This window comes from Heterocephalus glaber, unplaced genomic scaffold (assembly GCF_053883595.1).
Source record: "Heterocephalus glaber isolate CG9 unplaced genomic scaffold, H.glaber_assembly_v1.0 deba00000896, whole genome shotgun sequence".
In the NCBI taxonomy this organism is placed as follows: Eukaryota; Metazoa; Chordata; class Mammalia; order Rodentia; family Bathyergidae; genus Heterocephalus; species Heterocephalus glaber.
This window is the reverse complement of record NW_028258170.1, coordinates 6,841,059-6,868,476: the sequence shown is the minus strand read 5'-3', so window position 1 is coordinate 6,868,476 and position 27,418 is coordinate 6,841,059. Positions and strand designations below refer to the sequence as shown.

At 37.9% G+C, this 27,418-nt stretch overlaps 1 protein-coding gene across 1 annotated transcript; it reads right to left on the bottom strand.

Moving 5' to 3' along the window:
- Hdac2 (histone deacetylase 2) lies at positions 1–27,418 on the bottom strand. Its single transcript, XM_004869083.3, has 14 exons — positions 27,139–27,418; positions 18,149–18,261; positions 17,020–17,137; positions 15,067–15,141; positions 14,452–14,590; positions 11,941–12,082; positions 8,857–8,949; positions 8,561–8,669; positions 6,357–6,497; positions 6,046–6,154; positions 5,175–5,305; positions 4,220–4,375; positions 1,689–1,746; positions 1–364 (listed from the first exon to the last, which is right to left on the bottom strand). The coding sequence occupies exons 1-14, from the start codon at positions 27,188–27,190 to the stop codon at positions 334–336; spliced, it is 1,467 nt and encodes a 488-aa protein (XP_004869140.1). The 5' UTR covers positions 27,191–27,418; the 3' UTR covers positions 1–333.

Sequence of the window (27,418 nt, the reverse complement as noted above, 5' to 3'; positions counted from 1 at the left end):
TCCAAGTACAATTTTTTAATAAAGATAATTACAAAAGATGGAAAAATTGCTCAGAAAGGCCAATTACTTTAATAGATCAGTTTTTGACATAACTCACATCAATTTTAAATACTATCACATAAAGCATGGTGGAGAAAGAAATTTTGCTTCATAATTAGAAAAACTCACAATAAAACTTGCCAAGAAAAACAAAACAAAAAACCATTTTGAAAATAAATACAGTCCATGCCAAAGTGGTATAAAATGAAACTTGAAGTCTTCAAAAAGAAAAGTTTTTGTCCCAATGTTTCCTCGATTTTTAATGATTTTCTAAAATTGGGAAGACTCTCCAATTCAAGGGTTGCTGAGTTGTTCTGATTTGGCTCTGTTGAAGGAAGCAACGTGAAATATTAATGACAAAATGTAAAGCAGAGATGGCAGAAAACAGGGAGACAGACTTTCTGGAGACAGCAAAGCAGATCAGGGAAAGGGGGATAGAATCAGAAATAATTACAACATTGGTTCTCCAAAATGAATGGAATTCATTCTTATCTATTACAAATGCATATCAATGAAAAAAGTTTCAAATTTTTCACAACTAGTAGTAGTAGTTATGTGAGCTGATGGGTAAATTAGCTTGATTTAATTATTCTACACTGTCTAAATATCAAATATGGAATTTTAACATGTCAAGAATAAAATTAAAAACAGGACATTTTTCATAAATCTAAGGGTGTGCCTGCGCAACTGATTAAGACAGCAGAGTTGATGCAGTAAGATGTCAGATTATCATATTCCAGTGCTCAAAATGTTATTTTTGATAATACATACTTAATAAATCATATACTGTAGTTGTTACGAAGTTCAGAAGTATCTGTATTACATACAAAACTGATAATTACATTCCCCTCCTCCTCTCTTTAATAATCAAGAATGGCACAGTTTTGGTTCAAATATCCTAACCTATTTTATTCATCTGGTCCTGTAAGTTTATGCCAAGAAACATTATCAGCTGATCAAGCCCAAGTGTTTTCAAGTAATAAATGGTTTAACCTTTCTAGTGGTTTTATAATCCATTAAAGATTATCCTTTCAAAGCTAGCATAAAATGTGCAACCAATCACATGTGCTTTCTGACAATAAAATCCTCGATTATATTTTTATTTACTATAGTTATTTTAGCCCAATGCTGCTTAAATTTACCTAGCTCACAACACTAAAAAGAAAAAATTGTACAAAAAGTTGAAAATTTTATGGAAACTATATATAAAGGTTAATAGCCAAAAAAAAGTCTTAGTTAATTATGTACAAGAAAGAGCAAATTTAGAGCCAGGTATGGGGGCACATCCCTATAATCCTAGTGCTGTAGGAGGCTGAGGCAGGAGCACTGAAAGTTCTAGGCCAGTCTGGGCAACTCAGTGAGACCTTGCCTCAAAATAAATAAAAAAGGGGCTGAGGATGTTGTTCAGTGAGAAGGCCCTGGATTAAATCCCCAGTATTGCTTAATAAATATATCCACATGTACATACAAACAAAATAAATTCAGAGCATCTGATATAATTTGCTAATGCTCTCCAGTTCAGCCCTGTATTTCTCAAGTGGGTATACCTATGTACACACACAATCCACCCAAATAGTAATTTTAAACAAATTAAAATAAATGTATTGTATTATAGTGCAAAAAATTACTAGTTAAGGAAACTCATTTACCCTTTGGTATCTGTTTTTTCACCACTATTGTCCTTGGATTTATCTTCTTCCTTTACATCTAAAATCAAAGATTAGAAAAAGATTAAAACCCATTTTGGTAATGTGAAATAGGAAGAAAAGGGGCAAAGGGGAAGGAAGTGGGAGGGCTAGGAGAAAGATAGAAGGGAATGGGATTAATATGAGAAAATGGAAAAATAGGAACAAAATCTTTGTAAATAGGGAGGACTGGAGGGGTTGAAGGGAGGGCTGGGCAAGGGTGAAAAATAAGAACCAAGAGAGACTATGTAAAGGTGCAAATTTCCAATGATGAATGTCATTATATTGTATACCTAAAATGTACCAATGATTAGAATGAATAATTGATAATGCAAAATAGGAAGAAAAGGTCCAAAGGGGTAGGGGTAGTGGGAGGGGCAGGGGAAAGGAAAGAAGGGAAAGGAAAAATGACGAGAAATGGAAAAAATGGAAATAAAGTCTTTGTAAATAGGGAAGGGTGGAGGGGGTGAAGGGAGGGCTAGGAATGGGGAAAAAATGAGAACGAAGATGCATTATGTAAAGGTGTTATATACCTTTGTGTTGTGTTGTGTACCTACAACGTACCAATAAAAGAATTTAATAAAGCAAAAACAAACAAACAAACAAACAAAAAAACCCATTTTGCAATTTAAGATGCTTATATTTTATTTAAAAACATACTTTAAAAGGCCGACACACAGCCTTACTAACACAAGCTTTGTTATTAGATGTTAATGCAAAATGACAGTGGGTCAAGCTGCCCACACAGTAACATGGTCCCACCCTCCAAACTACTTCTGGGGTCATAGCACTCCAGCTGGGACAGTGCTCTGCAGAGTCCTGGAGACAGACATTGAGTGCAGCACTAAGGAGACAGGAAGGACTCTGTAACAGAGCACATCTGAGGGGTCCTGAAGGTTAACAGATTTGGGGTGCGGAAGAGAGAGAAAAATACTGAGATTAACTCAGTACTCATTAATTATATGAAACTCACTTTTAGCCAAAATAACAACGAAAGATAAGTACTTTAATGCTTTCCCATTTAGAAGAAAAAGCACAAGAAAGATTTAAAAATGAGAAAACAGAGACCTTCGAAGACATACTGACAGTAAAGAAAAAAACTAAAACTTTAAAAAAAAAAAAAAAAACCTCAGAAAAAAGTCCTTTTTATTTCTATTATGTTAAGAATTTCTGGATGTCAATCAGCACACAAGAGCAACCCGCAGGCACAATGCAGTACACTGGGAAGTTAAAATTATAACTGAAACAGAGAAAATTGTAGCCTGCAAGGCAGTAAACCCACGGGCAAGAGCAGAACCAGTTATGTCAGATATGCTATGGATTCCCAATTGTTTTTGTAAGAAAAAAAAAGGTCCCGTTTAACCACATAGCCTTAATTTGATAAGAAAATGATGCTGACCTATTAGAGTTAATCTGACATGGTTCAGTGTCAAAAGTGCACCAACTAAAACTTGTGCACATCACCATTTCCTGTGTGAGGTGAGGTAATACTGTATTCCCTAGACCTGCGCAGTTCAATACAGGGCAGCCAGGCATATAAAATCCCCTAAGGTAACAGATTTCAGCTGCAACTTTGACAGCCTAAAGCTGACAAAATTTTGAAGAGCATCAAAAAGTAGTACCTTCTCAGGGCCGTGGATTTAGCTCAGTGGCACTGCACCTACCTCACAAGTACAAGGTCTTGAGTTTGATTCCCAGTACAAAAAAAAAAAAAAAAAGTAGTACCTTCTCCATAGCCCCAGGTCTCAAATTCCTTCCTATCTTTCCCCAGAGATTATGTTTTCTTCAATTTCTGAATCAAGTCTGTTATCAGACCTTTTTCAAAGGTGAAAGGATGAAACTGGCGTTTTTACCTACTTCAGGTAATTAAAAATTATCTTTGGGGGGAGGGGATGTAGCTCAGCGGCACCACGCCTACACTGCAAGCTCAAGGTCCTGAGTTTGACCCCCAGTGCCAGAAAAAAAAATTACCTTTGGATTTCAGCTCTGCTCATGGATTACAAATGGATTTATAACCATTTTGTCCTTTCTCTTAATCTATAAACACAATGTTCACAATATTCAGTTTGTCATAGAGACAAAAAAATAAGGTTTTCTGTATTATAAAAGCAAACGTGAGTAGCTACACTTAGAAACCTTTAAATGAAAAGTATTTAAAACTTAAACATCACTTTCATGGAAAATAAAAGTCATCTTCTTTCCACACCCACTCCTCCAATACTTGTGTAGGTGACTTTAGGGTCTCATAAAATTGTTACGTACCTCTCAATTTTAAAAACTTACAAAAGGGCCAGGGATTTAGCTCAGTGGTTTCGTCACCGGCTGTGCAAGCACAAGGACCTGCGTTTGATCCCCAGTACCAAAAAAAAACCAAAACAAAAAAAACGTACAATGACTGCCTCACAAGCGCAAGGACCTGAGTTTGATCCCCAGTACCAAAAAATAAAATAAATAAAAACTTACAATGAGAACATTTACCAAAAAATAAATCTAACCTGCTTTTTTGTCTTCTGTTTCCTTCTTGTCTTCCTCAATTCTAGCTTTCTTTGCTCCTTTTTTATGATCAGCCACATTTCTACGACCTCCTTCCCCTTCATCCTCAGAATCTGAGAATTCTTCATCACAAGCTATCCTCTTGTCTGATGCTCGAACTGATATATATATAAATAACACGTTCGACAAAAACAATCACAGGTTTTACAATTACAGTACTTACATAAATGCACTCTCCAGTTACCACATTTAAAAGCACAGAACAAATGTTTAATGTGAAGATTTGAACTAAATAAATGGTTTGCTTAATATTAAAAACTTAGCTTTCATCTATGAAGAAACAGTTCAATGAGGTATTAGAAACATTTGGGGATACTGTATTTTTTTAAAGGCAAAACTAGAGGAAAAAACTGTTTTTCTAAGTAGGAAGTGAAAATAATGTCTATACCTAAAAATAGTTCTTGTATTTTAGAGCTAAGAAGGGGAGTACACCAAACAAAAATAATACCAAACATGTTAGGTATACTATTATGCTATAAATCAAACTATTAGTTAAATTATTATGCTATAAGTCTAACAGTCCTATTACATGTGATGAGAAGCTATATTCAAACAAAGTGCTTAGGTTATTTAACTCATCCTACACCGAACAAATGGGATGCTTTCCAATTCTTTCCCAAATAGAATGTAAGCAGCTAATTCCCCAAAGCTTTCATATATATATACATACACACACACACACACACACAGTCAAACAGAAACTACTGATCCTCACATCAGGCTGTGAGACAACAGGAAGCTAAAACTGCTTAAGGTAAAAAAATAGAGAAAATCACACTAATACTTTGTTCACAAAACATGCCCCATAACGCCCCAGTGGGGTCATGAAAGCCTGTATAAGTGCTATTTGAATAAACCAGAGAAATGTAAGAGATATACATCGAGGTGTCATCTTACTAGAAATTCTCTTGTCAGGGTCTTCTCCATCTTCATCGCCACTGTCCTCATGAACAGCATCTTCCGGTATAGCTTGCATCTGGACACCAGGTGCATGAGGTAACATGCGCAAATTTTCAAATAAACGCTGCCTAAATTATAAATGCAAACTTATCAGACAAAATTCAATTTATTTCAAGTCCCTCTCATATGCAAGTGGAAACATTAAGAAACTTCATTTCTAAAAAATCTAGCTTAATCTACGGATTAAAGTAACATTCACTAAGCATTAAAACTTCATATATATTAACTAATTCAACCTACACAACTTACAATGTAGACATCATTTTATCCCCCATTTCAATGACAAGGAAACACAAAACACAAAGGTTAGTGAACTGGTCCAATGTCACAATGCTAGTCAGCGGTTGAGAGGACACAAAGCCATACCTGTGTACTATAATGTCCCTCTAGACAAAACGTTTCAGATAAACCAAATGATCACTCACTTTAATGTAAAGCAAGAAACACTAAAATTTATGGTGCCCTTTGCCATTTAATAATGTGACTGAACTAATAAAAAATGAAAACAGTTTTGATCTATGAAGCTCATATCCTGGTGCTAGTAATCAGTAACCTTAGGTTTCAAATCCTTTTGAAAAAGACAAAGACAAGGGCCAGGGATTTAGCTCAGTGGTTCCGGCACGTGCCTCGCAAGCACAAGGACCTGAGTTCGATCCCCGGTACCAAAAAAAAAAAAAAAAAGACAAAAAAAGAGACAAAGACAATAACTAATGTATAAATCTATAAAAACTCATTCCACATGGCCATCTAAAGCCTTCTAAAGCTTTGTCAAGATGAAATGCTTAAAAAACAATTCAATGATTCTTACTTTATCTTTTCCATATATTCTGGAGTGTTCTGATTTGTCATGTTTGATGGACTAATATGCAGTTTGAAGTCCGGTCCAAAATATTCAAAATAATCATTATATGGCAACTCTATTAAAAACAATGAAATAAAAGTTACAGGTAGGGAAATATTTCTAAAGACAGTGTTTAAAACTAAACACAGAGTGAATGCATTCTTACTTACACAGTTTTGGAATCTATCCTGCTCTGTAAAACTACTCTAACCATTTCCTTCATCTAGTCCCATGTACAGACAGTTCATACCGTACAGATACAGAAATTGGACACTTACCGTTAGGGATCTCACAATCAAGAGCTGCTGCAGTCTCGTACGTCCAACAGCGAGCAACATTGCGGATTGTATATCCACCGCCCCCAAGCATCAGTAATGGCAAGTTAAAAGTTTTTACAACTTCTACACACTTTGCATGACCTAGGACAAGGAGCATTTGGGTAACAACAAAATCTGTGTATTACAAACTTTCTAGAAATAAACTTTAAAAAATAATAAATCCAAATAAAATTTTACACAATCAAGATGGATTTTGTAAGATCTTTAAAACTAAGAATAAAAATAAAGAAATTTGTACTCTAAAACTACTTATCATATTTCACACAATTATACACATACTCTAATAAGAAATAACTGGGCATTGTAGTAAATGTCCCTGATAGAAAAGTCAAATATTCAGCTAAGATTAAGAATACAATAAGAAGGGAATTTAGGGAGGGAGAGGGGAAAAGAGCACAGAGAAGACTACATAACAAAGATTAAGAGACCACATGTATATGCACCCAGCTGTCCAAGATGAATGTATTCATTATGTACCACAAACATGTATTAATAAAAATTAAAATATGTACACATTTTCATTAACATAGAAAGGCTTGTGGCAAGGGTATTTGAGGTAGTTAAGTTATAATGAAACACACAATCTCAAAGTTCTGTTTCCATTTTCCCCTAAAGACATGTACAGAACTATGGAAGGCTATAAAACAAAAGTCTGACCATATAACTTTAGGCAGTAGTATTAAACAATTTTGTTAGCAAAGATTATTAACCAAATATAAAACCAAGTATTTCCTTAGAATGTCAGTTCGGCAATCATTTATAAGCCACCAGTAACTTACTGGTATTTTTGACATGCAAACACACAATTGTCAATAAAAAAATTCCTCCATTATAAAAGTCATACATGTTGAAGAATATTTAGGAAAAAAAAATCCAAAAGTACAAACAGAGCCAGGTATTTAGCTCAGTGGTTCTGCCACCTGCCTGACAAACCCAAGGTCCTGAGTTTGATCCCCGGTACCAAAAAAAAAAAGTACAAAGAAACTAACCACCTAAACAGTGATGGTGAATGTTTTAGAGACCAAGTGTCAAACTGCAACCCAAAACCCACTTATTTATCCCAAAGTGCCAATTATGCAAATAAATCTGAATACTGAGGTTTTAGTTTAGAACAAACAAGTCTACATTAACATCTCATCTTAAAAAAACAGGGTAACACACGTGCCACAGGTTCACCACCACTGACCTGAGACCATACCATCCAACGACAGTGGGTGTAACTATCCTCTTCAGGCACCTGTACACCGAGCACTGTCACGTGCTTCAACACTGCACAGAAATTCACAACCCAAATGTATTGCTCCTGCTAGAAAAACCTGCGTTTCTCATAATAAATGAAAACCACTTGGATATTTTTAAGGATAAACACAGAAAAAGGTTAACTTATGGACTTCCAAATATACACCCACAGGTAAACCAAAGACATTCACTTTTCCTTCACCCCAAAACATTGGTGGTTTAGTAATGAGGGACAAGAAAACTAAGTTAATGCAAAACTCCATAAAAATGAATTGGGCACAACAGAAAAACTGAGTACACTGAAAGGATGTTGCAGCTTCTACTGTAAACAATGAACAGCACAATCAAAATTCTGATAGCAAAAACAGAGATAAGGGAAGGTTACATGTTTGCTGAGAACAAAGTTTTCAGGAGAGAGAACCACTTTTCTTCCATAATGGGAAATTCATATACAGGGCTAAAATTTTTAAATACATTAGATAACCAAGTATGTATTATCTGGAGAAAGGTGAAGACTAAAAGGATCAACAAAACATTGAAGATAGCTGCCTCAGTTGGGAAAACAACAAGCCTCATGAAACTATTCATGTATAAACATGTAGTATATAGAATTAAAATACCTAATTAACTAAAACAAAGTTAAATGTAGTCACACACACATACACCAGATAAAAAACCTATGAAAAATACAGTGACACAGTTTGATGTTAAAATGTAAGGCAAGAAACTACAATGAGATCTTTTTTTTTTGGTATCGGGGATCGAACTTGGGACCTTGCTCTTTTGAGGTAGGTACAAGAACCACTGAGCTAAATCCCCAGCCCGAATGAGATCTTTTAAAGGAAGTTTTAGGGAAGAGAAAAACTTTTCTATTTTCTGGGAACACAACCTTTTACACTGCTTACCTTTGACTGTGAGATTGAAGCAACCAAGCCTATCACCAGATAAGGAGTCTGCACCACACTGCAAAACCACCGCACTGGGCTGATACATCTCCATCACCTTTGAGATAATCTAAATACAAAATAACAATTATGGATGTGTCCAACAGCATTTTAAAATTCGATTTTAACTTTCAAAATAGTAATACTTAGCCAGGGATTTAGCTCAGTGGCTCTGTGCCTGCCTTGCAACTGCAAGGCCCTGAGTTCAACCCCTGGTACAGAGAAAAAAAAAAAGACAAGAAAATAGTAATACTTACAGGTTTAAATATCTGCCCATAAGACTCATCATCTATACCATCTCTCATTGGAAAATTGACAGCGTAGTATTTGCCTTTCCCAGCACCGATGTCCTGAAATATATACGGAGATCTTAGAGGATTTCATAATAAAAAACATGACATATTTATTACAATATTTTTAAAAGATTAAAAGATCAACAAAATTCAATTTTGAATTTACCTTAGAAGATGAGATGGGAACAATATAAATTCAGAAAGGAAACAATAAGTATATATATGTTGCAAGATTTAGATTGCTTATGAATCTTTTTTGTTTGTTTGTTTTGGGTACCGGGGATCGAATTCTGGTCCTTGTGCTTGCAGGGCAGGTGGTGGAACCACTGAGCTAAATCCCCGGCCCAAATTGCTTATGAATCTTAAAAGAACTATTTCTAATTAAATTTTTTGAGAGTAAAGAAATTTAACAAAAAATAGTTAGAATTATAAGTCATATCACCCAAGGACTTCATATGCAGAAGACACAAGGAGGTAAATATGAGCCTGCAGAAAAGATATTATGAGAACCATTGTCTCTAATGCACAACCCTTTGAGTGGCTGACAATCTCGTATGTTTATGATGAAAGGCCCAGAATTTTGGATTTTTTTGAGACAGGGTTTCGCTGTGTAGTTCAGGCTGGCCTTGAACTCACTATGTAGCCTAGGCTGGCCTCGAACTGACAAAGATTTTTCTGCCTCAGCCTCCCCACTGCTGGGATTACAGGTGTGAACCACCATGCCCAGTTCTTGGAAGTTTTAACAGCTACAAATTAAAGCATCAGATATGTTCTTCAATTACACTTGAAATACATTTTGTTTCTACTTGTTGAGTACTGCTCTAGACATTTAATAACCTTTCCAAAGATGCAAAGGACAGAAAGAGAGCTGGCCTCTCAGAAAGAGCTCCAGACTCTTTCTTGGAACAATCTTGGCACAAACCTACTTTCACAGAAGCATAGTTCACCTGAAATATGACCCAACTTCTGATGAAGAAAAAGCAAGCAGAATTACACATCCGCCTTCCACATATTTTTCTTAAAGAAATCTAAATTTCCATATATAACTAAATACCAATTCTACCGTGTGAATGAACTGAAGTGCGGTGCTGTGAATCCCTGGACTCTGTGTCACACTTGAAACACAACATTGCACACTCTGACCCTAGGTAGGGTTTCAGCATCCAGAAAGCTGGTCAGCCCTTTGCACCCTAAGTAGTGATTGAACACGCAGCCCTGCTATCCTCATTGATGTAATTTTTCCTTATTTCACAACTGCTGTTTTATCACATCTCTATTTCTTTCTTCAATCTAGACTCATTAAAGCAAACAAGTTTTAAGAATGAAGGAAGCTCAGAGTAGCTTTCTTTTCCATTTTAAAATGAATTAGGCAGAGAAGGAAATGCTTATTAAACTATGTAACAGCCAAAGATGCACAGGAATTTCACAGAAAAGCTCAAACACACCCACATATGATATGATTGGTTTAAGTTTTCTCTCCCCAAATCTTGAGAGTACATTTAAAATACTCAACTGTTATTCTTAGAATTTCTTCTTTGGTAAAGTAATTATAAAATCTTCAATGAGGAAAGAAGATGCTGAAAGCCTTCTTCAAATGCTTTTAAAACATGCCTTCTCCAAGATTTCCCCAAAAAATTACTAACAACTGAAAAAAGACCACAGTGACATCTACTTTCTGTCAGAAGTTAAAAGGTCTCCATTTGCCACTTCCTAAGATAATGAGGATCACATCACAAAGACACTATCTTATACATGGAGCTTAAAGCCAGGAAGGCCTGCCTAACTCCCACTGGGATGGAATGGCTGCAGATACATATATTCTACTGGTTCAGAGCAGTAGTTCCCAAACTGCGTAAACACCCAGTTTCTGGGGCCCAAGAATGTGTACTTCTGATAGGCTCCCAGGTATTCTGATCTTGCTCACTTATGAACCATTCTCTGAGAACCACTGGCCTAAAAGATAAAATCAAGTGGGGAAAGGGAGAAAGCTGAAGGATCTAATGTGACCGAGGAACTTAAACTCTGAATCTACTTTTTATAAGCCAAACAACCTAACATCTAAACCCTTACCCATGTATAAATTAGGAAAAGTTTAAACATCACTCTTACTGTAAAAGTTTACTGAAAGATTACCACTTGATGGTCAAATAAAGAAAAGTGATACATTTGAAGATGAGGGCCACTCTTTAAAAGTGTGGTTGCTAACCTGCAAGAACATATCATGACCTGAAAAATAACCTATTTGATAAGATAGTTTAAAACTAACATTCAATGCTATACTACGCAAAATCTCCCATATAATCTGGTCTGAATTAAAAACACCAGTTAAACTTGGGCGCAGTGGAACATGTCTAGAGTACCAGTACTTGGGACACTGAGGCAGGAGGATAACCAGAAGTTTGAGGACAGCCTGGGCTACACAATGAGTTCAAGGCCAGTCTGAACAGCAAGATCCTCTCTCAAAACAAACAAAACAAAACAAAAAATCAAATCTCTAAATAAACTTCAGTATGTATGTGGTATGGTTCAAAATAGTTCTACTGAAGCCAAAACTCTCACTAAATTTATATAAGTAGAATTTAAGTGATTTTCACAATTACAAACTACAAAGGAACCAAAAGAAAATGGGTAACAAAAATCTAATGTATAACCAATACTAAGGTATGGTATTCTCGAAGACTCAGAAAAAAGAGATTAAGTCAAGACCAAATTTAAAGGAGGGCAGCAGAAGGATCCAGAAAGACTTTTATTCCACCTATCTTTAAAAACAACAGTATTGTAGGCCACCACCAAGTGATTCTAGATATTCAGTGAACACCAAAAAAAGTGCTACATGCACCATGGACACATACTTAACCGAAGGAGAAAGCTAAATAAATGTCTTTTAAATGCCCACTAAATACTTGCATATCAAAAAAAATTCTAGATGTTAAAGTATATAAAGTGATTTAATTCTGCATACAAATTTCAGATTAATGACTCGGTTAGTATAGGGTTACTAACCTCCTATGTTGATCTCACATTTACTCAAAAATAATCAGTTCTTACCCTCAAGTCTCCTGTGCCAGGAAAGTACTCCCCATATTTATGGAATGAAACAGTCATTACACGATCTGTTGTATAAAAAGCTTCTTCAACACCATCACCATGATGGATATCTATATCAATATACAAGACTCTCTGATGATACCTAAAAACAAAGCCACACGTTTTTATTTAAAGGTTCAAAGATGGAAAATACCACTATAAACTCAGAAAACCTATTTTTTCCTCAATTAAAATTGTTTTGGTGTTATAATTTCTAAGAACAACACAAAGAATCCAATCATGACACACTCAAGTCTTCTGACAAGCCAAATAACCACCACTGGCAGCATGAGGATAAGAAATCACTAACCAAAAGTCACTGAGCTACTCAGCTTCCCTGCAAAGCCAAAGCACAGGTTTAGGTGTCCATGCAGCAAGACAGCAACCACTCCTGCCATGAGCTCCCCCTGTGCAGACACATCTTGAACATAAGCTGCGAGGTTCTCTGGGCCGGTCTTCTCATTCTGCCCTGCTTGTTGCTGCAGCTGCTGGATTTGTTAAGTTTTGTTTTTGTTGATGCTGTAATTTGCAGAACACTAGCTGACATAGTCAGTATGTTCCCAAGTCCTTCTTCCAGCCTGTGAGGCCATTCGAACACCTGAAGTGATCGTGTGGAACTGAGACTTTTAAAACTCCTCTGGCCCCAAAGTGAGAAAACACATTTACCTCTGGTGAAACCTGTCCTGTTATATACATGCTTTAAAGACATAGCACACATTTCTATGCATTAATTGAAGATCATACTGTACTCAAGGCTGTTACTTTAATTAAAACACCCTGTAATAAGTTTTAGTATTACAAAAAATGGGAGCTGGGAAACTGTGGCTTACAGGCCAAATGCCTTCTTTTTTGCGGCTTTGAGCTTAGAATAGGTTTTATATTTTTAAATGGTTGGAAAATAAAATCAGAGCTCAAGGCCAGCTTGATTACGTGGCAGAATCCCCTTTCAAATAAATAAATTTAAAAGCATAAATGAATGAATAATAAAAAGGGCTGCCAGTGCAGAGGTCCTGGGTTCAATGCTCTGCACAGGAATGAATGAGGAATGAAATACAGAAAAGAATTTCTGTGTCCATCAAAGTCCTACTGAAACACTGGCACCTCGTTTGTTCTCACATCGCCAGGCTCCGTCCTGATCGAAGCCCAGCGGGGACACAGAGCACAGAGAGCGCTCTGCTCTCGCTTCACATCGACCACAGTGGTGCAGTTGCAACTCAAATGCACCGCGGGACTCACGCAGCACCACCCTACCATGACACTGTGACGGGGAGACCCATGGCAGAGCAAGGCGGAAGTGCACTTCAAATGTCACTCTTCTAGAGCACAGGAAAATGAGGGTTATTTAATCCATCAGAAGGTAAAACTTTGCATTTATTATTCATGATACCACAGCTGTGCTAAAAGAATCCAATGTAAGCTGGTTTCCCAGACCAGACACTCATAATAATAATAGTCTCAACTCTCAGGAAACAAATTCAGAAAATATAGAAAACTGAAAACAATCTGTTTCTTCATAAAATAAAATAATAAAAATAAGCCGATATCAAATTAAGTAGCTCAAGTAGTATACAAACAAGAAAAAGTGTTTACCAAGTCAATTAAGTCTCTTTTTATTTTACCTGCTGAAGAAATTGATTCAGATAAATTAAAGTTATTTAAGTTATAAGCCTAGTGGGCAAGAACTTGCTCAGAAGTGAAGAAATGGAACAAAAAAGTTATTTAGGAAACAAATTATTTTAAATGATTTCCTTTAGCTCTGAACAAGTCAAGGAGATGTTAAACTGACACTGCTCAGTTATAATTTAAGAGTCAATACCAAATTTAAAGTGACTCAAGCTGGGTATGGTGTACACCCTTAAGCCCAGGACTGCAGAGGCTGAGGCAGGAAGACCTCCATGAATTTGAGGCCAGCCTGGGCTACCTAGTGAGACTTTGTCTCAAAAAACCAAAAACAGGGCTGGGGATTTAACTCAGTGGTTCCGGCGCCTGCCTTGCAAGCACAAGGTCCCGAGTTCGATCCCCGGTACCACCCCCCCCAAAAAACCCCCAAAAATAAATAAATATACTAACACAAAAATTAGCCTCTATGGAGAGTATGCATGGAAGAACATAAACAAGAACATGTTCAATGCTGAGAAAATACCAATTAAGTATAAAATCTAAAGCAGAATCTGCTGAGACGTTACTAAAACTCCTAACTTTGTTAATCTCCAAATTCCTAAGTCCCTTCATAAATCTCTCAAAAAACTTCAGTCAAAGATAACTTTAAAAGCAATGCACTCAAGATAATTTTACATCCAGTAGTAAAAAATAAAGCCTCATTCAGATTGGAAGGTAGGCAGCTACTCACTAACTTATAATAAATTCATAGTACAACTACCATTTTCTCTATACAGTACTTTTAAAAAGCTGTAAGTCTTATTGTATCTTAAAACACTTTTCACAGGAAAATATCAATGCAAATTAACTTACTTTAGTAATTCAAGGATGGCAAGCACAATATCATTTACATAACAGAATCCTGACGCTTCTGATTTTTTTGCATGATGTAATCCGCCAGCCCAGTTAACAGCCATATCAGTCTGCTGCCGATTTAACTTCACAGCCCCAGCTAAGAAGCAGAAAAAGGATAAGGTACTTATGAAATATTTAGAATAAAAAATAATCTTCCCACTCAGCCAAGAGAGGAACAGGCTTCCTTCTTTATATGCTCCCTCCATGACATACTATTAGATGTTCAAAGCAACAGGGCCAAATGGTAATTGGCTGATACCTCTGAAACTGTGAGCTGAAATAAACCTTTCCTCTTTGTACCCTGATCATTTCACATATTTTGTTACAGTAACAAAAGGTTGACCAACGCGATATTTTTTTTTTTTGTATCGGGGATTGAACTCAGAACCTTGCACTTGCGAGGCACACTGCCACTGAGCTAAATCCCTGGCCCCCAACACAATATTATAAGCATAATTACCGATTCCTTTTTGTTATCAAAATCTACTACCATTACAAGTGCTTTAAGTAAGCCAAAGAACACATAAGTACATTTAGATCATCTTTGAAATCTGACTGAAGTAGGATACTTACCAACTGAGCCACCAGTGGAGAGCTGACAAAATTCAAAGAGTCCATCGAACACTGGACAATCTTCCCCAACATTAACTGGAATAAATTTGATTAATTTCAAACCAGTAAAAAAATTAATTAAAGCTTTTTTTACACAACTTTTTCCTGCAAAACTTTTATATAATGGAATTATAAAACATGCTCCAGTCATAATCTAAAATTTGCAAATTTAACATATAATTCACTATTTTATTCAAGATAAAGAGCTTTTGTGAAACACTGCAAAGTCTTATCACCAAAATCTTACTCTGACCATTTATGAAAAATTTCTGCTCTATTAAAAAAATTCAATAGATTTCAAATCATACTCTTTACTTTTATTTAATATTGACTTAATATCCAACAATTAACCAAGATTTTAAAATGTAACTCCAATTGCTTTATTCCTGAACTTTAACATTCCTTACATACACACAGCATCTGTAGTTTTTAAAAGTATTCCACTGGGTACTAAGAAGACATAGTAGCTACTTGGCTATATCTGTGGTCAGTCTTGACCTTGAGAAATGGTAAGAGCAGATGAGGGACCTGGGAGCCAAGACAGAAGAGTGCTCAAAGCAAGGAAGTAACACCTCAAGACACACTGACTCCTCAGTACTGAGAGAAAAGGGGTTATAGGTATATATAACCCAGTCTTATTTTCCTTCCATGTCTCAAATTATAACCTCTTCAAGAGTAAGGATCACTGCTTACATAGCTTTGTGCAATCAGGAGTTGTAAGCTCTACTTAGAATAAATATTAAGTTTCTTACTACTCAGATATCATTTAATACAACTCAGTATTTTGTAAGTTGGCCTGTTTAATTCATTCACTCAAGGACTAGCCATGTCTCTAAGTCTGAATCCTCCCTGAAAAGGTAATACCTGTCTTAAGTTATTGCAGCATTTTACTGGATCAATAAGCTATGGTAGGGCCGGGGATTTAGCTCAGTGGTTCCGGCACCTGCCTTGCAACTGCAAGGTCCCAAGTTCGATCTCCAGTACCAAAACAAAAATAAGCTATGGTAGAAACACCTATGAATTTGTGAGACGCCTAGTAATTATACTTAAGTTAATGTAATCACCATTGAAGTCTATTAAAACACTGATGAGCTAGCTAGGCATGATTGTGCATGTGGGTAATCCCAGTACTCTAACAGGCTGAGGCAGGAAGCATTAAAGTTTGAGGTTGAGCCGGGCCTCAGCAATTTAAGTGACTTACAGCCCCTGTCTCAAAAGAAATAAAAGGGGCCTGGGATGTAGCTAAGTACAGAGGCCCAGGGTTCAAATCCCATTGAGAAAAAACAAAACAACAAAACAAAAAAAAGATGAGAACAAACTCAGGCATCAAGCTTTACAAAGAGATACTGTGCTCCAATCATAATCTCTAATAAAAAATATTTTTAACTTATTAAAGAGAACACCACATATAAGAGAAAAATCAAAAGCTTCCCTGAAAGGGGGAAAACATGCATTATAGTACAAGTTAACTAAAGAACACAAAAAGTGCACACTAATCTTTCCTTGTGTGTGACACAGGGAGTGAGGTTTCCCTACCAATATTCCTCATCCCCGAGTTATCATGGGAGCAAAATAAAAAGTAAAGGACTATCCAATCTGCCATTCAGTTATTTTTTTCTTTGAGACAGGGTTTCATCCTATAGTCCAAGCTGACTTTGAACTCACAGTGATTCTCCTGCCTCAGCCTCCATAGTGCTGGGTGGGATTACAGGTGTGCACCACCACACTCAGTATCAGTTATGTTTTTTGAAAATGTTACCTTCAATATTGCTACACTGACTTTCCAAATAAATAATTGTAACATTTTAGACCACCAGAAAAAAACATCAATTTGGATAATTCTAATTATAAGCTTCTAAAAATACTAATTTACATTTATCAACATTAAAATACACTTTTTACATAGGAACGTACATCTCTGCATCTGCTTACTGTACTCAGACATGTTATCTGGTCGTATGGACCGTAGAAATTTGATATACTCATCACTATGGTACTTCGTCATTTCTTCAGCAGTGGCTTTGTGAGGCCTCTGTAAAGAAAAATATCAGGATGCTGAAATTACTAGTGGCTCTATCATAATTATAAAATATCAGTCCCTTTAAAGAAATTAGGTCCACTAGAATACAGTAAATTCCAAAGCTAATCCAAAGTGTAGTTTCTACTTTAGGAAACAATGATCAATACTAAAACCAATTAGAACCCTTTTAAAAGGATTAGACAGGCACATTATCAACAATGAGTTAACAATTCTCAATTTTAGTGGAAACAGGTCAACACATATACAGTCAAATCCATATAGACTTTCGTTTTCTGTCATAAACTTTCTGCTCTATGTCCACTGATTTCATCAGTGACTTCCCAGAAAGAGACACATCCTCAGCTCTAAGTCTTTGCTTGTGCTCTTTTGTGATCTCAGTTTTCTTCTTCTAAAGAGCAGAATTTCATTTATGACATACTTCTTCCACAAGGCTTCCAGATTGAGACTCTTTTCCAAATCCTCTCTTTTCTAAATGTCTACATCTAACAGAAAATAATTTACTTAAAATCATTAGAACTGCTCTTTCTTTTCTCCCTAAATAGGTTAAGAATTGCTGTCCCTTATCTGTTTATATATACCCCTGCCATTATCTATAAAAACATCTAAGGTAGCTGTTGTATCTTATATGTTATCTGTATTCTACCTAGCTTTTAACGGCATTCACATGTATCATGTGTGCTTGTAGGGTCAACTGTCTGCATAAAAATTCTTTCATTAATAGTCTCAGATCAATTCCTCAGCAGCACACACAGTTCAACATTATCCTAACAAAAACAATATAGTAGACCAAGTTGTTCTCTGGAAATATGAAAGCCCAGAGTATAGGGAATTTTTAAAAACGGAAGACAGGAGGTATTGCTCTTATACTCTGTATTTTTGCTCAAGTGTTTTCTTCCAGACTTTTTCATCTGGTATACGCCTTTCTCAAAGGTAAATAATAAAGTCTCACCTAACTAGTTAAAAAAATAATACTGTTAAATATTCACCAAAAGGTATACTCACATATATTTCCATTTTTCTGTATAAACCATAATTTAACAGCAAGTTATGAGTCATGCGGATTCTATGAGGTTTCATGGGATGACCTTGTCCATAGTAATAATTTCCAATATCACCTAAAATAGAAAACATACAAACTAAACAATATGGAAAAGAAAGTCATGAACTGCGTTCTCATATATATTAAACAGTGGAAGGCACTCAGCACTTAAATAAAATTAACAATCAATGATTTCAGAACTGTTTTTGGAGCTTTCAATCTATATCAAAATGCCAAGGGGCTAGGGATTTAGCGCAGTGTCACCACGCCTGCCTCATAAGCTCAAAGTCCTGAGTTTGATCCCCAGTAAGGTGTGTGGGGGGGGGGCAAGATACTGCTGACATGCTGGCAACTCTCCATTATTACATTATTTTTTATATAGATTGAGATATTCTGATTTGTAGTTCCCCAATTTTTCTTTCAGTTTAATTTTTAAAGTTACACTTAGTATTTTCTAGCAAATTTTTGGATTAAGGTAAATTCTGTGTCTTTGGGTATGACTTAAATTTTTTTCAGCAATTTTTGTTTCTGGGATAATTTACTGGCACTCCAGAAACCCTTCATAGTTGATACTGTGGGAGGGTAAGTGTTCTGTGCACAAATTACACTCCATTCAAGATGTTCTAGCACCTGAAACCTACGTCCCAAAGAAAGTGCTTCTGTCCTAGGACACACACACAACATTCATTCTTCAAGGTAATATGGATATTCTCACTCTTTTCAACTAAAAGGTTGTAATTCCTGGTCCGTCTTTTAAAACAACATATTCCTATGTGACAAAACTTACACATAAGATTTCAAAATAAGCAACACCAAAATCACATTTCAACCAAATTTCAATAAAATCAATACTCCTAGGGTAAAGTTCTAATGCTTACCATAAAGTAACATCAGAAAGCCTCAAATATATTTTTCTAATGTGACAGACACATTTATTAAATTAGAAATTACTACTGAGCCTAGAGTTTAAACAATTCCAAAATTTTGTTCAGCTAGTCAAGCTGATTTTATGGTTTAAACTCTATCAATTCAATATAGGTTTATGCAATAAAAGATAAAAGAATGCCATTTATCCACCTTCAAGATTAATAAATCTTTCAAAACCCTCCCTCTCATTAACAGCAACCAAAACAGCCCCAAATTTTGTACATTTGACAGTAGTCCAGCTTGAACATTCACTTTTATAAAACCCATACTTCTAATAATAAAACTGTTTTGGCTTGTGTCTAATGTCTCCCCAAAGCCCCACAGACTCATACGTGGGGCCTTTTAGACCTGGAGATGTCTGGATCTAGGGCTATGATACTGAGATTAAGAGTGTAGGCCAGGGATTTAGCTCAGTGGTTTTGCCGCCTGCTGAGCAAGCGCAAGGACCCAAGTTCAATCCCTGGTACCAAAAAAAAAAAAGTGTGATATCCAAATTGGTTTAGCATAGTTCCTGGAGTGGATAATGAACTCCCACCTTGGGTATGGGTGACACCATCCAAATGGCTGTGAGCCTGGATGGAATAAAGGGGAAAAGGAGGCCTGCTTCACTGCTGCTTGCTGCCTTCTGCCTGCCATGAATTGTTTCTCCTCTCCCATTCCCCTCTGCCTTGGAGCCAGCTAACTATGGACTAAAACCTCTACAAATTGTGAGCTGAAACAAACCTTCCCTCCTTTAACTTTGGGCATTGGGTATTTTGTCTTAGCAATGAGAAAAGTAAGTCAAAGACCTGGTATCATACCTCTTACTTTGTTTTCAACATAAGGTCTCTTATGCAAACAATGCATACACACATGGCCATTAAAAAAATAACTTCCAAAGCAGGTGCCAACAAGAAAACTAAGAATGCCAGGGATTTATCTCAGTGGTTCCACTACCTGCCTCGCAAGTGCAAGGACCTGAGTTTGATCCCTGTACCAAAAAAATGCAAAAATACAAAAAACAAAACTAAGAATAGAGACACTCACTTGTATTTATCATAACCAAGGCCATAAAGGCAAAAAACAAACTATCTGTGAAGAAAGGATCAGTCATAAATCTCTGCCCTACATGCTGGCAGAGCAAATAGTTCCTTAAAAGCAGCCTGTTCTCACTATCAGATTGTTAAGTATGGAAAACCTAAGTTTCCATACCTAAGTTTTAAGTATGTTACAGTGTCACATAGCTAAATTAATGCAAAGAATGTCATTTCTAATCACTTAAAGATCATTAGATCAAGAGATCATTAGAATAAGAATAAAATCTATTTTCACTTCCATCTACCTCTAAGAATTACCAAGATGAAATGTCTCCAGCATCTACCACATCTTAAAATCACTTTATTCAACAGGTACATAGAGAATTCAACAGAAAGCCACAACATCCAATACAAAAAACAAGAAAGCAGTGTTTTATAAAATAACATTTACTGAGTATTTACCAGAAGGTGCTATCCTAAGCACTTCTCATGTATTATTTTTTAGTCTTTTCAACAACTCTATACCATAGGAATTATTACCACCATTCCTATTTATAAGTGCAGAGAAGTATGAGATGCAAACCAGTCAGGCAACAATGCCAAAGCCATATATCTAACAAGTGAAAGAGCTGCCCTCCAACCCAGAAAGGACACATTATGGCCAGGGCTTGTTTAAGTAGTCTAAGCGTCAGCAGCAAAAAAGTAGTTACACTTCTAAGTCAGTAGAAAAAAATGGTAGGAGCAAGGCTAACAAGAAAAGGACATAACATGGAATATAAATGTTTCATCAAAGCTTAAAGAAAATGAGCAAAATAAACAAGTGACCTAATTCATCAAAGTAATGTACTTGTTACTAACAGGACCCTCACATATTAATATACGCAGCTTTCAATACATAGCCATGATTTAGAGAACCCAGTCCCACTAAAAATACAAATACAGCCTAAATGACCAGGGTCCCACAGCCAAGCTACAGATCAATTACTCTAACAAGAATTCCTCCAAAATCCAAGTGAGTTACAAAAGAATCATTTCAAACTTCTTCCTGCTGCATGCTGTATCTATTCTGTAGATAACTGCTTTGTAGGAATCTCTGAGAAAGATAAAATGTCTTCTCTTACTTCTATGAACCCACAGTTCGCATTCATCTCATTTAAATGGTCAGAAATGTAATTTGGGCATTTAAATTGTTATCCTAGTTTCACCAAAATACTATAAAGCTGTTTTACTAAAGAAGTGAAAATCCAGAAAAATAGGCACAAAATCATTTCTTGACCATAGCAAACTTTTAATTGCCAATGTGAAATTATCATAAAGAATTTACAGGCAAAATATTAGCAACTGCTCTCTGTTCAAGCAGCTCTCAGAAGGGGAGTGGCCACTGAGGCTCAATCCCTACCCCAGGTTCTTGGAACCAGGTAGTTTCAAATGTTAAGACTTTCATATTTTATTAAAGGTAATTATGTCACATCTGCTACACACAATAACCTATCATGTCTAGGCAGCATTCTATAATCAAACATATTTTTGAAAAACTTATAAATGTTCACAATACATGGACTAAAGATCCTAAATAGTATTGTATTAATTCAGGTTATGCTGTTGAGTTACAAAAAATTTACAATTTTCAGATCATTTTAAAGTTTGGGACTGTGAAATATACCTTTACCCCTAAAGATAAGCTAACCTTTAAAGAAAAGGTTCAGGGGCCGGGGTGTAGCTCAGTGGTGACATGCCTGCCTGGCAAGCGCAAGGTCCTGTGTTTGATCCCCTGTACTGCAACAAAACAAAACAAGAGGTTCAGGAAAAAACATTTAAAAAGTGTGAAAAGGCCAGTGTATTTTCATCAGTTCACTATTAGATTTTAACACGAATGGTCCATTCCTTCTCTTTATACTGAGCCTGGGTTTCCATAATACCACTTTCCTGGATTCTCCTTCTACCCCAGTTCTATGTCTCTGCCAGTCTTTTTTTTTCTCCAGTACTGGGGATCGAACTCAGGATCTTGCGTTTTCGAGGCAGGCAAGGCTTCACTGAGCTAAATCCCCAGCCCTGCGAACCTTTTAATACTAGGGCTTTTTCAAGTTCACTCATCATTTAATGGATCAAGAGCCCACCGGGCAGGGAATTTAGCTCAGTGGTTTCGCCACCTGCTGTGCAAGCACAAGGACCCGAGTTCGATCCCCAGTACCAAAAAAAGAAAAAAAAAAAGAGCCTACCACTTGCCAGGCAGCAACTGTTCAAGGTACCTGGGTACATCAGTAACAGCTATACTCTAAATCTTTCAGCAATGAGTCAAGGGTCTTTCTGTCTATTTATACTACTTTTCACAGCCTCAGTACTGTATTTTACCAGCTACTGTATAAGGGGATGAATCCCAAGTTTCTGTGACCAGTCTCTCCTTCTTGGATTCCAGGCTCAAGGAAGAAACTCTTCATTAAATATAAAATAAAAAACAAAATATAGATCTCAAGTATAAGATGTTCAAAACAAAGCCCTTGATTAGTCTGTGCAATCTGAGTGGTACCAAAACCCACTTTAACAGCTCAATCCAGAAATTTAGGAGTCATCCTCTACTCTTTACCAAAATTCCCCAGCCCCAATTCCATTTCCAATGTATCAACAAGTTCTACTAATTTTACTCTCCAAATCTCTCTCAAACATCTTCATTTCTGTCTATAACACAATCATTACATTTTATGTGAGCTGGGCATGGTGGCACAAGACTGGGATCCCAGCATCTGGAGGCTGAGGTAGGAGGATCACAGCCAAGTTCAATGCCAGCCTGGGCTACAACAGTGAGTTCAAGACCAGCCTGAACTAAATAGTGAGATTCTGGTCTCGACAATTTAATGACTCTATGGGACCCTATGTCAAAAAAGACTAAGGGTGTGGCTCAGCACAAAGGCCCTGGGTTAAATCTCCAGTTTAAAAATAAAAAAAAAAGAAAAGAAGAAAGAACCTGTCACCAGAAAGTCTTACACAGTCTAGCCCTTTAATGCTCAGCTCTGCACACCCCAGATTCCCCCAAGCCTTCTTCCTGGCTTCCTGGCTTGGAAATATCCTTGGTATGTCAAGTTCTAACTGCCTGACCATTGCAACCTCCAAAGTCTTCCTAGGAAACTTTTTTTGGGTACGGGGGATTGAACTCAGGACCTTGGGCCTATGAGACAGGTGCGGTGCCACTGAGCTAAATCCCTGGCCCATTAGGAAACTCTTTTTTAAGATTATGCCACTCTCCTTCAGGCCTTCTGTTCTCTGATTACCTATCAAACATCACCTTCTCCTACTAAGATACAACCTTGGTTTCCTTAAGTATCTTTCCTCTATCTGCCACACAGTAGGAACTTTAAACCCCTCTGGTATTTCTGAACCCAAAATTGACCTCTTGAAGCAACAGAAATTGAGAAGACTTACATAGACTTGAGCTTTTACATGTGATCTCACCCATATATTAACATTCTCCAATTCACCTCCCCAAGTTCAACTGTCTCAAGGGATTTCTCAACTTTTAAAAGTTTTTGCTAAGGAAAAGAACAGTTTACTAATAACTTTTTCTTACAGCAGCGGGAACTCCACTGAAAAGGAAAAAATAAAAATTTTTGATTTCAGGTTTTGAGCTCTCCTTAGACATTAAAATTAAAGTCAGTGTAGAAAAGGAAAGTGCTAAGTTGTGCAAATACTGTTGTGGCTTGGATCTAGCTGTCCCTAAAGCCTCATGTGGTCCCAGGTGGAGCTTTTTGGAGATAGCTGGCTCTAAGGTGTCTGCTGTTGGGATAAAGGGTGTGATGCAGGGATTGACTGAATCATGGTGCAAGGCTGGGATTCACCCTGGGTGAATCCCCTAAGGATGTGGAGCTTGGATAGGATATAAGGGACAGAAAGGGTTGCTGCTTGTAGCTTACTGCCTTGCTGCTTTCTGACTGCCATGAACTGTTTCTCCTCTGTTTTGCCCCTCTGCCATGCTACCCTGCCTTGGAGCCAGCCGATTATGAACTGAAAGCTATACAAACTGTGAGCCAAATAAGCCTTTCCTCCTTTAACTGAGGGTGTTGAATATTTTGTCTCAGCAACAAGAAAAGTAACGAAGACAAATACTAATCTGTTTTCATCCATAAAGCAGACAAAATGCCACCTATCTTACCTATCTACAACTCAGAGCATTTCTAAGAATTACAGAGAATGCTATATGAAAATGCTGTCTATAAATTAATCAGTTATTCATCAATAATTCAAAATTCAAATTTAGATGTTGGAGATAGACATGAAAGACTCCCTGTCCTCATGAAGCTTACATCCTAAAGGGGAGAGACAAAATTTAAGCCACAGAAGTGACAGGAAGAAAAATAAAGCAGTAATTTGTTTAAGGCAACAGTGGAAAGCCTGTGATAACTTGAAATGTAACAATGTGAGGGGTGAAAGAATTCTAGGCGAAGACAATTTAAGCACAGGAAATCTCAGTTACTTAGAATTAAATTCTACTATACTTAAATAATTATGTGGAATTAATATCATTAGTATTTATGAACTGCTTCTATAATCAAGCATTAGATCACCTCGAAGAAATACCTCCCCATTTTATAGATGTAAGGATTTACACCCCAGCTCATGTAACTGTACAAGACTATCTAACAGAAGTCAATGGCACTGTTTTGGATATGCACTCCTGTCACAGGAGGAACAAAACACACTATGTATATATACAATTCTACTGTACTGGATACATCATAAACACCAAATGTGACTGAGTCAAGCTTAATTCAAAACAGAGCAGAGTCTACATTTCTAAATAAAACTTTAAAATGAGTATAATCATTAGAGCCAAGCAGAGATAGGTTTGCTAATTACATTTAAGTAGAGAAAAATCCCATCATTTTAAAGCAGAAGGTATCATAAATGACTACCTATTTTACAAGCTATCAGTCTTCTAGTATACAAAAGAATGGCCAAGATGTAGAAATGTATCTTTAGAAACTTTGGAAGCAAAAGTCAGTAGCCACAGTCACATAAGTAAGAATTTATGCCTTTTTCAAAGATTTAGGGACAATTCTACCTTCACTGGCAGAAGGGTCACTTGAGACCAGCATTTCGGTGATCTATAGGGTACAGTAAGACTAAGGAATATAGAGAAATAATGTTTGGAAGATCTTCTCCTTGAGAAGCACACAGCCTCCGTGGCAAACATTCTGAGATGCCAAGAGGCTCAGTGCCCGTACTGGCCTCCAAAGGCCCAAAGGTAGGATATTGTTACTTCATTCTTTCTCTTTTCTCCCTCTTCTATGTCCTTTACAAAGCAACAAATTAAAAACAGCGAACTCAGGCTAACATTTTTCAGGCTCTATCACTATTATCCACTCCCAATTCAACCACCCTTATACCTGAAAGCCACATGGTTCTTTGGCACAAATGTTACTTCACTTGAATCTTTTTCACAATTAAAGGAGAACAAGAGCCACAAGAGACAAGTAACTAAAAAGAGATTGCCAAACTGCCAATTTTACATCTGGCTGCCAACCAAAAGGTAAGCAACTGAGGAAGCTACATGACTCGGTGCTACCTCTGGACCTGCATCCTCTCCCTGGAACCCGTGCCTGCTACTCCCTAAGGCTCATCATAGGCCCAGAAACAAGTATCGCTTAGAAAACTGTTCTCGGGCTCCTCAGGGCTCTAAGGCCCAACCTGGGACACGTTACCAGCAGCTGGCTCCATCAGAGTCCGGCACAGCCAACCGACAGCTGCAAAGCCAGGCATAACTTCCCAGACTGTTAGACCTGCCCTTTACACCAGGCTTTAACGGGAACCAATCTCCAAACTGCAGAAACAGTACACTTTTTAAACTGAGTTACATTCCGGGTTACTTCCCTTGCAATTCGATCAAAAAACGCAGGGCAAAGATATGCCGGTAACCCTAAATGCACCACACAATTTGTATGGAAACGGAAACGTCCTCCCATCTCCACCCCTCCAAGATGGTACAACCTCCATTCAATTTCCATCACACAGACATAAGGCTCCCTCAAAACTATTTTCTAACGGGACCATTTCTGTGTTATCCTAGCTTTCTGTAAGATTTTAGTTTTTCCAACAAGTAACACACACGGTGACTATTCAGAATAGGCATTAAAGGATTAATCTTGGCCAAATGAAGGGACAGTATGGCCACTTTTAAGTCAAAGTCAAGTTTCTTCTGACCTACTCCTCGCTCCTCTACAGTCTCCGTATCTTTAAGACACTGTGATTTCAATATATCAAAAAATTTATGCTGCTTCTTACAAATCAGGACTTTCAGGTCACTGAGGCTTGCTTCTCTGCTTAATTTCCTTATCCCATCTCTGAAGAGTAGAATACTGAAGTCTTTGTGAAATCTGTGGAACGTGTTACTATTCTGATGTGACATAGGCTGGAAGAGGATGTACGATTCAGAGATATACCCACTACCTGACTTTTTAAACTCAATGGACTGTGAGCTCACGCTTACCTGTTTCATTTACTTAAAGTCTATGTGCTACTTCCCAAAGTTTTCCTACGCCAGAATTTCCAGCCTAGGAACTGCCTGCACGAGCAAGACGCCAGTGCTCTCCTAAACCTCGATCAGGGCACACTTCAGGCCGAACAAAGAGCCACAAAGAGGTGGGTGACAGCCACCGCCCACCGGGGCAGGCCGGGACTCCCACAGTCAGATGCGGCGCGCGTCCCAGCCACTTCCCCTACCCCAGCGGCAGGAGACGCGAACCCCGCGAAAGCGGCGCAGAGAGACCGGAGCACAAAGGGAGACGAGGGCCCGTAGGACACAAGCGCCCCTCGCCGACCGGCCCCGTCTCGGTACCCAGCACGGCCGAGGAGCGGGACCGGGCGAGTCCGGGGGCCCGGGAGCTGGCTGGGGCCAGGGTCGCGGGCGGGCGCCGGCTTTGTGTGCCTGCGGCGGGCCTGAGCGCGGGGAGGCGCAGGGAGGCCGCGCGGGGGTGCAGGCCGCGGTCCCTGCAGGGCTGGGCTGGGCCCGGCCGGCTCACCATCGTAATAGTAGCAGACTTTCTTCTTGCCGCCTCCCTGACTGTACGCCATGGGCCCAGCCGACGCCTCCCGGCTCCTCCTCCCCCTGCTGCTGCTGCTGCCACCGGCTCGGCGCGAAAAGAGGGCTGCGGGCCGGCGGGGTGGAGATCCGCGCAGGGGGGCAGGCAGTGCGCCGAGGGCAGAGAGCGGGATTCGAGGCGCGGGGCGCGGGACCGCCCGGCCGGGCCGAGAGCGCGAACTGGGGTGGCTGTGCCGACTCGAGAGGCGGGAGGGGGAGGG

Coding starts and splice junctions, on each gene's coding strand:
- Hdac2 (XM_004869083.3), bottom strand. CDS start 27,190: ATGGCGTACAGTCAGGGAGGCGGCAAGAAGAAAGTCTGCTACTATTAC. Junction 6,498..8,560: donor CTTCAATCTCACAGTCAAAG/GTAAGCAGTGTA, acceptor TCCTTGTCCTAG/GTCATGCAAAGTGTGTAGAA. Junction 365..1,688: donor GAAAAAACAGATACCAAAGG/GTAAATGAGTTT, acceptor TTCCTTCAACAG/AGCCAAATCAGAACAACTCA.